Below are 13,780 nucleotides of genomic sequence, written 5' to 3' on the forward strand. Positions count from 1 at the left end.
TGAGAACTGAACTGAGCTGGATGTTTTCTGCAGAGCTGCTTTATAGCGAATTTGACTGATTTAATAATTGATGAACTTTACACAGTTATTGGACAGAACTGAATCAACACTGAACTGACTTCAGCTGAACAATGACACTATGTTCTTTTTAGAGCTGCTTTACTGCAGAATTTAACTGTTTGAATAATTAAACCATTATTTTCATGTTTATACCTGTATTAGGTGTCCTGGAACACCTAAAAGACTCTCTACCATCCACATTGGACTCACAGCAGTTTGCCTACCGCAGCAATAGGAGCACAGAGGATGCAGTTTCCATGGCACTGCACTCTGTGCTCACTCATCTGGACAATAAGAACACTTATGCACGCATGCTGTTTGTTGACTTCAGCTCAGCATTCAACAATGTCATCCCAACCAAGTTAATAGCCAAACTTGGAGACCTGGGCATCAACACCTCAATGTGTAACTGGATTTTGGACTTCCGAACTGACAGACCCCAGAATGTTCGATCAGCATTCACCTGCTCCACGTCCATCACACTTAACACTGGTGTACCACAGGGCTGTGTGCTAAGTCCGTTTCTCTACTCCCTCTTCACCTCCGACTGCAAGCCTGTGTATGGATCTAATTCCATCGTCAAGTTTGTGGATGACACTATGGTGTTTGGTCTCATCAGTAACAACAATGAGACTGCCTATAGGGAGAAGATCCAGCACCTGGCCACATGGTGCACTGAAAATACCTGCTCCTTAACACCACCAAAATGAAGGAGCTCATCGTGGACTTCAGAAAGAGTCAAGAGGCATACACGACACCATCCACATCAATGGAATGGCTGTTGAGCGTGTCTCCAGTTTCAAGTTCCTGGGGATCCACATCTCGGCGGACATGTCGTGGACAACCAACACCTCCAGCCTGGTCAAGAAGGCTCACCAGCGCCTTTTCTTCCTGAGGACACTGAGGAAGAATCAGCTCTCCTCGGCTATCCTGGTGAACTTCTATCGCTGCGCAATAGAAAGCATCCTGACCAACTGTGTCAGATGTATGGTATGGGAGCTGCTCTGTTGCGGAGCGCAAGGCACTGCAGCGGGTGGTGAAAACTGCCCAGCGCATCACAAGGACTCCACTACCTGCCATCGAGCACATCCAGAGGAAACGCTGCCTGCATCGAGCTCACAGCATCCTTAAGGACTCCTCTCACCCAGCCCACAGACGGTTTTCTCTCCTGCCCTCCGGCAGGCGTTTCAGGTGCCTCATGGACCAGGACCAGCAGACTAAAGAACAGTTTTTCCCCAGAGCTGTCTCTTTATTGAACTCGAACCCCCGTTGATCCACTTCCCTCATATACTGCGAACTCTCCTCTCCCACCTCACATCTGCCTTCACTTGTTATTTGTACTACTGGAATGTCAATTTGCACTACCGACTGTTTATTACAGTAACAACTGTTTACTTATGCATCTTGCACTACCCTACCTTAACTGGATTATGCTCATTTGCACTGCCGACTGTTATTTACAGTACCAACTGTTTACATATGCATTTTGCACCGTACTTCCAACTGTAATATGCAATCACTTTCCACTTTTCCACTTTTTTCAGATAGCTTCTGTCCATACTTTATTGCACTACCTTAATCCACTGCTATATTCCTCATCTTAGCCTAACATATCATTGTATACCTCTCTGTAAAATTCTGTTTATAGTAATAGCCATAGGTATATTATTTTCATAGTACATATTCACCTGTAAATTCTGTTTATAGTAATAGCCATCTGTATATTTATTCACCTGTAAATTCTGTTTATAGTAACAACCATCTACACTAAAGATTTAAAGAAAAGTTACCGACTACGCCACCCCGGGGCCTATTTCCGGGGAAATGCCCTTTAACCACGAGCAAGGCTCAGAGGTTCGTTATATCAGAGTCAGGTATCAGACATGGGTTGAGTATAAAATAAAATAAAAACTTTGTTCTCAGTAAAAGAAAGATACATTTTATTTAATACGACAACACCAATAAATCAAAACGAATCTTTGCACAAAATGACACATACGCTCACTTCAGAATGGGGCGATGGCTCTCCTTGACAGAATGGATACAGCAATCATGCGTGCACACTCACGCCACACCTCACTGTGAGCACAGCACTCAGTCAAAAGAATCCACCACCACAACCGGAAAGAGACGCTAATCCTCTGTAACTGGCTGCCCCAATTCTGAAGAGAGAAAAAAAAATAAACACACACAGTAAGCCAAGTATATCAAAAACATAAAGAGCAACAGGCAATCTAAAACAATTTTAAAAGTTCACCACAGCAATTTGGTTCATTGAATCGAGGCGCCGCGTCCGGTCCCCCGACAATGCTGGAGTGGACAGAAATGGGCAAAAACAACCAACACTAATCACAAAAATAAACACATGCCCTTAGGCCACACACATAAGAAATAAACTCACAAAAAAAAAAAAAAAAATTGTATATATATATATATATATATATATATATATATATATATATATATATATATATATATATATATATATATATATATATATATATATATATATATAAAATATCCGACTTAAAAAAAAACAACAACAACCAATTCACAAAAAAAAAAAAATCATATGTTTACAGAAACACGCTGCAGAAAATAAATGGTGACAGTTGGGTGGCTCTCATATTTAAATACCACTGGAGGCTTTTGATTTGGATTGGTTACTCACAATACACAATCGATGATAAAAATACCACACCAATGGACCACAATCATTGGCCCAGCTGATGTAGCACGTTCAACACCATGAATGATGGACGAGGAAATCAGACGCAGCGTGTCAACAACACTCGATCTGAAACTGAGTAAATGAGTTAATGATGCTCGTCTGGCGGTTCAATGGAACAGACAAACTCGTAGTCCCGTTCCTAAACACTGAAAACAGGATAGTCACTGTGACAAGTCCAATGATGGCGAAACCGGAAGCAAAACAATGCAGACAGCAAAAGGAACATCCGCTTTAGATGAACCCAGAGCTCACTGTAACGTCCCCTGCACGTTGGCCCGCACTTTAAATATAAAATATAATGCAAGATATAAATTTGGCCAGCCCAGCTACTAGCAATCATATGTTTTCGTCACTGTTAAACATACCAGTGCGATTCACACGGCACCAGAGCTGTGATGTATTAAACACGCATCAAATTGACGGCATCCGCTCTCCCCCAGCATATTAAATAACCCGGCAGAAATAAACCGTACTGCTACATTTCCGACTACGCCACCTGGGGAATTTCACCCCAGGAATCTACCTCTAAAAGGTAGAAGGCACGCACAGGTCCTAATCACTTTGAGTCAGAGACACAGATGGATTGCAAAAAACAGATGTATATTTATTTTATTAATCATTAAAAGAGACACTGGTCATTAAAAGGTGTTGACCAACAATCACTTCAATTTGCTAAATCCTAATGTTGGCTGTGGAGGGACCTGGGCGCACCCAGGAGGCAGGATATCACCTTTTTGGAAATTACTCTACTCAGTGCACACACACACCAGCACAGCACACTCAACGACTCATGTCAGAGAAGACCACGGCACAGTGAGGACACCACCACCTCATTTTATCACTTGTCTGCCCCCGGGTGCCCAGGACCTGCCGAAAAGCAAAAGAAAAATTAACCAATGGTATGTAAACAAAATAATAAGGAAACAAAATAAACTTGGTTTACAATTTCAGGAGGGGACCAGCTCCTTGGTCCCTACCTGATCGTCACAAATCAAAACCCAAAAAAACAAGAAAACTCTGTAAACAAAAGATCAAAATTTCAGCAGCATAAGTCAACCAAAAATATATAAATTCACCAACACAATAATTGAGTCGGAAACAAATACAAATTTAGGAAACCACTCACTCATTAACATGAATCAAAGCAATAAACCAAACGAAAACAAAATAAACTCGAACATACCACGGTTACAAAGTCACCGTCAGTGGAAATAGTTCATTTGAAACGATTCACTTGATGCGGTTCACCGAAACGGTTCACCCGGAATGGGTTACTTGAAGTGGTTCTCAAAATAGTTCGCTCGGATGATTCGCTGGAAACGATTCATTAGAACCATTCACCTAGCGTGAAACGGAACAAAACAATCACAGTAGAAAACAGAACAACCCGCACAAAACAGAACAGCAGCTGGTAAGGCACAGCGCAAACAGGCTCCACGATGAAGCACCAGGCAGATAACTCATTCAGAATGGCGATATAGTCCTTATCGCATGCCTAAAAACAAGATGTTGGGATGTTATGCTGAGTTCTTCCCCCTTGGCTTCATGCTCTAATAGTGACTATACTCACAACTGAAGTCGAGATGGCGCCGAGGATGGCCGCAACGTCGCAAGCTCTGCTGAAACATTGTAGTTTTTTGTTTGTTCTGTTTATAGTTTTTGTGTTTTTTGTCTTGGATGTTGTCTGCCTCACTACGTACGACAGACAGACACTTTTGGACATTGGTTCGGCAATCGCACACCGAAAACCGGACTTTAAATTCTCCAGTGACGAACCGCTGCTTACAAACACAGCAGCGGATCCTTTTGTTTGGGCGGCCCGACCACGGAAACGCCGCCGGAGAAGGGGAAGCAGAGCCGGCGTGCTCATCAGATTAAGACGCCGCGCAAACCGACCCCCGCTTCCCAGTATTTTACTGGCAAATGTTCAGTCTCTGGACAATAAACTCTGCGAGCTGAGAGCACGGATCTCTTTCCAACGAGAGACGAGGGACTGCTGCATTATCTGCCTTACAGAAACTTGGATGTCCGCTGAGATTCCAGATTCGGCCATCGAAACCACGGGGTTCTCCGTGCATCGGATGGACAGAGAAAAAGATCTCTCCGGGAAAAGCAAAGGCGGGGGTGTATGTTTTATGATCAACCGATCCTGGTGTGATCAGAGGAACGTACATTCTATCAAGTCTTTCTGTTCTCCTGATCTGGAATTTCTCACGGTTATGTGTCGACCATTCTGGCTACCGAGGGAATTCACAGCGGTCATCATCACAGCGGTGTATATTCCCCCACAAGCCGACACAGACCGGGCACTGAAGGAACTGTATAGGTCAGTGAGTGAGCAGGAAACCGCGCATCCTGAGGCTGCGTTTATTGTGACCGGGGACTTTAACAAAGCCAACTTCAAGCGCATCGCACCCAAATACCACCAACATGTTAGCTTCAACACACGAGGGAACCGAGTTCTGGATCATTGTTACTCTCCCTTCAAGGATGGTTACAAATCACTCCCGCGCCCACCATTTGGCAAATCGGATCACGCTTCCATCATCCTTCTGCCCGCTTACAGGCAGAGACTGAAACAGGAAGCACCCGCCCTCAGAACCATTCAGTGCTGGTCGGACCAATCGGACTCTATGCTACAAGACTGTTTTGATCACGCGGACTGGGAGATGTTCCGGTCGGCCTCTGATGACGACATCGAGGTCTACGCCGATAGCGTAACGTGTTTCATCAGGAAGTGCGTAGAAGACGTTGTTCCGACCAAAACAATACGGCTGTACCCCAATCAGAAGCCGTGGCTAAATGTGGATGTTCGCGCGGCACTCAATGCGCGGACCTTCGCCTTTAACTCCGGTAATGCGGAGGAGCATAAACAAGCAAGTTATGCCCTCCGGAAAACCATCAGAGCAGCAAAACGCCAGTACAGGGACAAGATTGAAGGACAGTTCAACACCACCGACTCCAGAAGCATGTGGAGGGGAATTAACACCATCACGGACTACAAAGGGAACACAAACTCCACCGTGAACACCGCTGCCTCTCTCCCGGACGAGCTAAACACCTTCTATGCTCGCTTTGAGGGAACTAACACCGCCCTCGCGGAGAGAGAGCTCGTGGCTGAAGATACAGAGGTTAGTGCACTCTCCGTATCTGTAGCGGATGTTACCCGATCCTTCCGGCGGGTGAACGTCCGTAAAGCCGCGGGTCCAGACGGCATTCCGGGCCGCGTCATCAGAGCGTGCGCGCGCCAACTGGCTGGAGTTTTCACGGACATTTTTAACCTGTCCCTCTCCCTGTCTGTGGTCCCCACATGCTTCAAAACGTCCACCATTGTTCCTGTACCGAAGCAAGCAAAAACCACCTGCTTAAACGACTGGCGTCCTGTTGCTCTGACCCCCATCATCAGCAAATGCTTTGAGAGACTAGTCAGAAACCACATCTGCTCTGTTCTCCCCCCCTCACTGGACCCACTGCAGTTTGCATACCGCAAAAACCGCTCCACTGATGATGCCATTTCATCCACTATTCACACTGCTCTCTCCCACCTGGAAAAGAGGAACACATATGTGAGAATGCTGTTTGTAGACTACAGCTCAGCATTCAACACCATTGTGCCCTCCATACTTGACATGAAACTCCGGGCTCTCGGCTTAAACAGCCTGTTATGCAGCTGGATCCTGGACTTCCTGTCAAACAGACGCCAGGTGGTCAGAATGGGCAGTAACATCTCCTCACCACTGACTCTCAACACTGGAGCCCCTCAGGGCTGTGTTCTCAGCCCACTCCTGTACTCTTTGTACACACACGACTGTGTGGCAACCCACAGCTCCAACACCATCATCAAGTTTGCTGACGATACGACGGTGGTAGGTCTCATCACTGACAATGATGAAACGGCCTACAGAGAGGAGGTGCACACTCTGACACGGTGGTGTCAGGAGCACAACCTCTCCCTCAACGTCAGCAAGACCAAGGAGCTGGTGGTCGACTTCAGGAGGAATGAGAGAGAACACCGCCCCATCACCATCGATGGAGCACCGGTGGAGAGAGTCAGCAGCTTCAAGTTCCTCGGTGTCCACATCACAGAGGAACTCTCATGGTCCGTCCACACCGAGGCCGTTGTGAAGAAGGCTCATCAGCGCCTTTTCTTCCTGCGACGGCTGAGGAGGTTTGGAATGAACCGCCACATCCTCACACGGTTCTACACCAGCACTACAGAGAGCCTGCTGACTGGCTGCATCACCACCTGGTACGGCAACAGTACCGCCCGCAGCCGCAAAGCCCTGCAAAGGGTAGTGCGCACGGCCAGCTGCATCATCGGAGGTGAGCTTCCCTCCCTCCAGGACATTTACGCCAGGCGGTGTGTGAAGAGAGCTCAGAGGATCATCAGAGACTCTAGCCACCCGAGCCATGGGCTGCTCTCACTGCTGCCATCAGGCAGACGGTACCGCAGCATCAGAACACGCACCAGCCGACTCCAGAACAGCTTCTTTCAGAAGAATTTCACCTGCTGTTGCACTTGTGTACATGGCTGTGTGACAATAAAGTGATTTGATTTGATTTGATTTGAACTGAGCACGCTGTCCCGGGATCAATATGCGACGAACAGAGCTGAATGCCTCCGACAACGCAGACAGATCTTACACTACAGTGGGCATACGGATCAATCAGACTAATCGCTCAGTCAAACAAATCATAGAAACGTGGTTTACAAAGCGCTGTTGCACGCAAATGCTTCTCCTACCTGTCTCAGATGTCCACATTCAACTCTCCCGACACCAGTGACTAGCAAACAACACTGCCAGTGGCCAACAGCCTCGGCGAAACCTTTATGAGCGGCAACACAGCTGGCCGTGAACCGATCAAACGGCAGCAGGGCACCTGGATGACATCACGTCCCTGGACGATGACACATGCCAAAGAGCAGGTAGGCCGTGCTTTTATTTGCACCAGAAGCTGGGCCATTGGCCACACATTAAACAATTACGAGTGGGAGGGGCAATAGACCGTCCTGCTATATATATATATATATATATATATATATATATATATATATATATATATATATATATATATATATATATATATATATATATATATATATATATATATATATATATATTCAGTACATATCCAGGGTCACTTCTGGTTTATGTGGGCCAGAGCAAGGTTTTAGATCTGGGCCAGAATTAAAATGAACTGCTGCCCAGATGTGGGCCAGTTTTGCTTCATTTGTTTTGTCCATGGCTGACATGTGGCATTGCTATGGCTTAATTGTGGCCCATGTCTGGCAAACAGGAGCAGACCGGCCAAGTGCCATCATTCCACGCGGTATGTGGGCCAGAGCAAAAAGTATTATATCTGGGCCGGATCTGGGCCAGAATTAAAATGAACTGTTGCCCAGATGTGGGACAGTTTTGGTTCATGCGTTTTGTTTATGGCTGACATGCGGCATTGCTATGGCTTGATTGTGGCCCAAAATCTGGGAAACAGGAGCGGACAGCCCAAGTGCCCTCATTCAGTGCGGGTAGTGGGCCAGATGAAAGTGTCAAGTGTGGGCCGGATCTGGTCCACAGCAATTTTGCTATCTGGGATGTGATAGGCAATATTAGACAATATATGGTGATGGGTAAGTTATATTTAGCAGTTTAAACAACAGGGAATGATATCAAATAGAGATTCAAAAGCAAGCAAAGCAGACGCGAACACAGCAGCAACACAGCAGCAGGACAAAACAGGAGGCAAACAACATTTTCAACATAATGTTTTTATTTAGACATGGTGTTTACACTGGGTCATGTTAGATCATCAGTAGTCATTTGATAATAAATGTATCAATGTAGTTATGATTTAAAAGGTACATTTTATTTTTTCAATTTCTTGTCATCAGGCAATTTTGTCAGATTAGAAAAAAAGTGATTTAAAGATTTTGATTTATAGATAAAGTGCATAAAGTGTGAATAGGTTTAACATCATCCATATTGCCCATTAACATAAAATGTGTAACATCAAATAAATTATTTGGAAAACAAATATATTATTATTGTAAAATGTAAATATTGTATTAAGTAAATTTTCTGAAAATAAATTACATTCATCACAATTTGAGATCCTGCCTGTCCAGCAATACAGGTTCAATAAAATAATAAATAGTATATTGTGTATTATACAATCTGTAAGACATCATATTCATTATGGAAAGATAAATCTGAACATAAAGTACCTCTGTCACAATTTAGATTAATAATATTAGTAAGCAGTAATAATTTTTCCTGACATATTTATCTATTGTGTCTCAAGTTCTCTAGAAAAGGCTGTTTCGAGTGGTGTACTGTACATTGTACGACTGTCTTCTGTGCCAACGTCTTCTTAATGCTGTACAGCATCCACAGAGCAAACACTAAGGACAGAGAGAGAGCCTTATTAGACTAGAATTAACATTATAGAAACGTTTATAGGTTTCAGGTAAATTATCAAATCAATTCCTGTTATCACTAATCACTTCAATTATAATATGCATATTTTTCTTTAAACCTTTATGATACTTACACAAAGGAGAATCCAGCAAGGTACAAGTATGATGGCAATAGCACAAGGGACAATAATGGCAACAACCCATGCTGCACTAGTGCTGTTGTTTATGACTGTAGTGCTCAGCACTGTGGGGTAAAATGTGGTTCTTGTTGCAGCAGGTGTCGTTGTGGTAATAGTCTCTGAAGAAGAGAAGGTGTAAAATAATTCAAATAAGACTTTCTTCCAGCTCAAAGAATTATAAAACTATTCATATTAATAATTATATGCAGAAGAACATACCTTTATTAACCACAAGAAGTGCAGAGAGAAAGGCACTGGGTGTCTTGATGTCCTTTTCTGAGAAAATGTACTGTACATCAGCCTCAATAGTGGTGGAATTACCCCTGGAGGATATTAAAATGTACATTAACATAAATAAACACTTTAAAAATATCATAGTGTGCTTCTTCTTTTACATCCAATCAAATCAAGTTCAAAGCAGATTTCTTAGTTCAACTCTTACGTGAAATTGGCCCTTTGGAACACAAATGGAGAAGCTGTGGGGTCAGTTAGGATCTGGTTCAGCTAAACAGGTCAGATAGGAAAACAAATTAATTGGTTTAGTAATAGTTAAATTTGATGGTAAAAGTTGAGCTTAATCAAACCAAAGCTGAATGAAAATGATCGTATTTTAAAAACAAATCAAACTCACCAGTTTATTTATAGAGTCCTGGATTAAAGTATATGTGCTATCCCTGAGTTCAATTTTCTCTGACATGGAAACATTGTTGATTTCAAATCCAAACTTCAGGGTATATGATGTATTAGAAATTTCTTAAAAAGAAAAATCATATAATACAATTTAGCTGATTCTGTATGCACACATCTTTTTACTGTAATATGGAAATGTGTTTACTGGAAACTGGACAGAGGAGAGAGAACTCACTTGTAAAAGTAACTTGCACAAAGGCAACAGGGGTACTTAGATCTCGTTTGATTCTGAGACGTGAGTCCAACAGAGAGTTAGTTAACTGTATTATTTTACTCTCACTTGGTATGGGGCCCAGTGTAAAAAATATGAGCCGAATGTAAATAATCACTCTCCCAATCCTGAAAAAGATGGTAAATATGAATAATGGTGGGTGAGTAAGAGACTGAATAAAATAGTACCTTTTACACAATAAAATGTATTCATTGCCCTTACACATTTGGTGTTTCTTCTGGTTTCTGAGATGGCCTTTCTGTCACTTTTAGATTTGGAGTTGTCATGAATTGGGTTATAGCTGCCTGAGTGACATTTGATGGTATAGTTCCTGATATGGTGGTTTGATTTATTGACTTTACTGGTGTAACAGTGGAAGTTGATGATGATGTATTCATGACTGTAGTTCTCTCAACAATAGCTGAAGTTAGATGTGTTGATGTGGTTTCAGCCACAGTAGTATTTGTTGGGGGATTTGTTGTTTTGGAAACTAACAGCATAACATCAGTAGTTGTAGTTGGAAGTACTTTTGTGGTGTCTGTCACAATAGTGGTTGTTGAATTATTTGTAGTCGATGTGGTTTCAGAAGCCAACGTTGTTGTTGTCTTACCAGTAGCAGCAATTGGGAGTGCTGTTGTAGTTGTGAACACAGTGGGTGTTGGATGATTTGTTGTCGTCTCAGCAATGCTAGCAGCCACAGTAGCAGTTGTTGAATAGCCTGTAATATTTGGTGCTGTAGTTGAGAAATGTGTGGAGGTAGTTGTACTTGTGGGAGCTGAAGCTGTAGTTATTGCACCAATATTTGTTGTTGTTGGAAGTGTTGTTATTTCAGCCCCAACAGTGGTTGCTGGGTGATTTGTAGTCATTGTGGATTTAGAAAACAAAGTTGCTGTTGTCACAACTTTAGATGTATTTGAAGTTTCAAGAATAGTGTTTGTGATTTCAGGCATAGCCACGGATGTTGTTTGAATTGTAGTAGTTGGTGCTGTCGTTGACCCCTCCACTCTTGTTGAAGGGGTCGTTGTGTTTCTGGGGGCTATTGTAGTTATCTCACCAATTGTTGTTGTGGTTAATGTTGTCATATTTTCTGTCAAAAAAGAGGTTGATGGATGATTTGTAGTCACTGTGGTTTCATGAACCAAAGCTGTAGTTTCCTCACCATTAGCTGTAGTTTGAAGTGCTGTTGCGGTTTCAGCCAGATTATTTGTTGTCTTGTGAATAATAGCAGTTTTTGGAAGTGTTATTGTAGTTTCAGGAATAGTCACAGATGATGAATGAATTGTCATGGTTGGTGCTGTTGTTGGCTTCTCCACTATTGTTTTAGGGGTCGTTGTGGTAGACAAAGTTGTAGTTGTCTCACCAGTAGTTGTTGAAAGTGGTGTGCTGTCAGCCACAATTGTGGTTGTTGGAAGGTTTATATTCAGTGTTGATTCTGAAGCCAAAGATTTAGTAGTCTCAAAAATAGCTGAAGTTGGAAACGCTGATGTTTCAAGCACAGTAGAGGACGTTGAATGATTTGTTGTTGTAGAATTAACAATTGTAGTTGTCTCTCCAATATTTGTTATTGGAGATGGTGTTCTGGTTTCTACCACAATAATGGTAGTTGGATGATCTGTGGTCATTGTGGTTTCAGAATCCAAAGTTGTTGTTGTCACACCAGTGGTTCTTGCTGGAAGCACTCTTGTGGTGTCAGGCATAGTTGTGGTTGCTACATCAGTTGCTACAGTTGACAACATAAGTGCCTCGTCAGCTTTTGAAGTTAATGCTACAGTTGAGGATTGAGAAGGGGTGCTTTTGGAAGCCAAACTTGTCATTATTGCACCACCAGTGTCAGGCAAAGTTGTGGTTCCTGAATCGGTTGTTAACATTAGTGCTACATTGGAGGATGTTGGAGGACTACTTCTGGTACCCAAAGTTGTTATTGCACCAATAATTGTTGTGGTTTCAGGCATAGTTGTGGTTGCTACATCTGTTGTAGTGGTTGGTCCTGTATTTGAAAGTGTTGTAGTTTTGGTAGACAAAGTTGTAGCTGTCTCAATAATAGCAGTAGTTGGAATTGCTGTGGCAGTTTCAATCATAGTAGGGGTTGTTGAATGATTTGTTGTTGTAGAAATTACAGTGCCTGTTGTCTGTCCAGTAGTTGTCATTGGAAGTGGTGTTGTGGAATCTGCTGCAGTAGTGGTTGTTGGATGATTTGAAGTTATTGGGGTTACAGAAGCCAAAGTTGTTGTCATCACACCAATAGTGGTAAGCATAGGGTTATTTGTGGTTGCCAAAGTTATTGATGTTGCACCAATAATCGTTGTGGTGTCAGACATAGTTGTGGTTGCTGCATCAGTTGTCAATGTTGATGCTACAGTTGAAGATGTTTGATGGCTGCTTGTTGTAGCCACAGTTGTTGTTGCACCAATAGTTGTTGTGGTGTCAGACATAGCTGTGGTTGCTGCATATGTTGTCAAAATTTGTGCTATTGTTGAGGCTGTTGAAGTGGTGATAGTGGTAGCAAAAGTTTTAATTGCACCAGTAGTTGTTGTGGTGTCAAACATGGTTGTAGTTGCTGCATCAGTTGTCGATGTTGATGCTACAGTTGAGGATGGTGGAGGGGTGGTATTGGTTGCCAACGTTGCTGTTGCCGCACCTATATTTGTTGTTGAGTCAGACAAAGTTTTGGTTGCTGCATCATTTGACGATGTTAATGCAACAGATGAAGATGTTGGAGGTTTACTTGTGGTTTCCAATGTTGTTGTTACACCAAAAGTAGTTGTGGTTTCAGACATAGTTGTGGTTGCTGAATCAGTTGTCGACATTGCTGCTATGGTTGAGGATGTTGGAGGGGTTATATTGGTATATTGGTATATTTCTAAATCAGTTGTCAATGTTGGCGCTACAGTAGAAGATGTTTGAGGGGTGCTTGTTGTATCCAAAGTTGTTGTTTCACCAATAGTTGTTGTGGTGTCGGACATACTTGTGGTTGCTGAATCAGTTGTCGATGTTGATGCTTCTGTTGAGGATGTTATAGGAGTTGAAGTGGTAGCCAATGTTGTTGTTTTTATACCAATAGGTGTTGTTGTGTCAGACAAAGTTGTGGTTGCTGCATCAGTTGTCGATGTTGGTGCTACAGCTGAAGATGTTGGAGGGTTAATTGTGGTTTCCAAAGTTGTTCTTGTTGCCCCAATAGTTCTTGTGGTGTCAGATATAGCTGTGGTTGCTGAATTAGTTGTCAATGTTGATGCTACAGTTGATGATATGTGAGGGGTGCTTGTTGTCGCCACAGTTGTAGTTGCACCAACAGTTGTTGTGGTGTCAGACATAGTTGTGGTTGCTTCATGAGAAGTTGACGTTGGTGCCACTGTTGAGGATGTTGGAGGGGTGGTTGTGGTAGACAATGTTGTTGTTCGGGTGTCAAACATAGATTTGGTTGTTGTATAACGTGTCAACGTTGGTTCTATTGTTAAGGATGGAGGAGGGGTGGTAGTGGCAGCCAGTATTGTTGT

At 42.9% G+C, this 13,780-nt stretch overlaps 1 protein-coding gene across 1 annotated transcript; it reads right to left on the reverse strand.

Moving 5' to 3' along the window:
• Positions 1-8,546: 8,546 nt before the first annotated feature.
• LOC307124179 (uncharacterized protein) lies at positions 8,547-12,832 on the reverse strand (the record flags this gene model as incomplete). Its single annotated transcript, XM_079813226.1, has 7 exons — positions 8,547-9,191; positions 9,341-9,504; positions 9,605-9,708; positions 9,828-9,889; positions 10,017-10,138; positions 10,251-10,414; positions 10,509-12,832. 7 exons carry the CDS (start codon positions 12,830-12,832, stop codon positions 9,096-9,098), a joined length of 3,036 nt encoding a protein of 1,011 aa, XP_079669352.1. The 3' UTR covers positions 8,547-9,095.
• Positions 12,833-13,780: the final 948 nt, after the last annotated feature.

The sequence above is a fragment of the Gobio gobio genome (assembly GCF_949357685.1).
Source record: "Gobio gobio genome assembly, chromosome: 3".
Taxonomy (NCBI): domain Eukaryota; kingdom Metazoa; phylum Chordata; class Actinopteri; order Cypriniformes; family Gobionidae; genus Gobio; species Gobio gobio.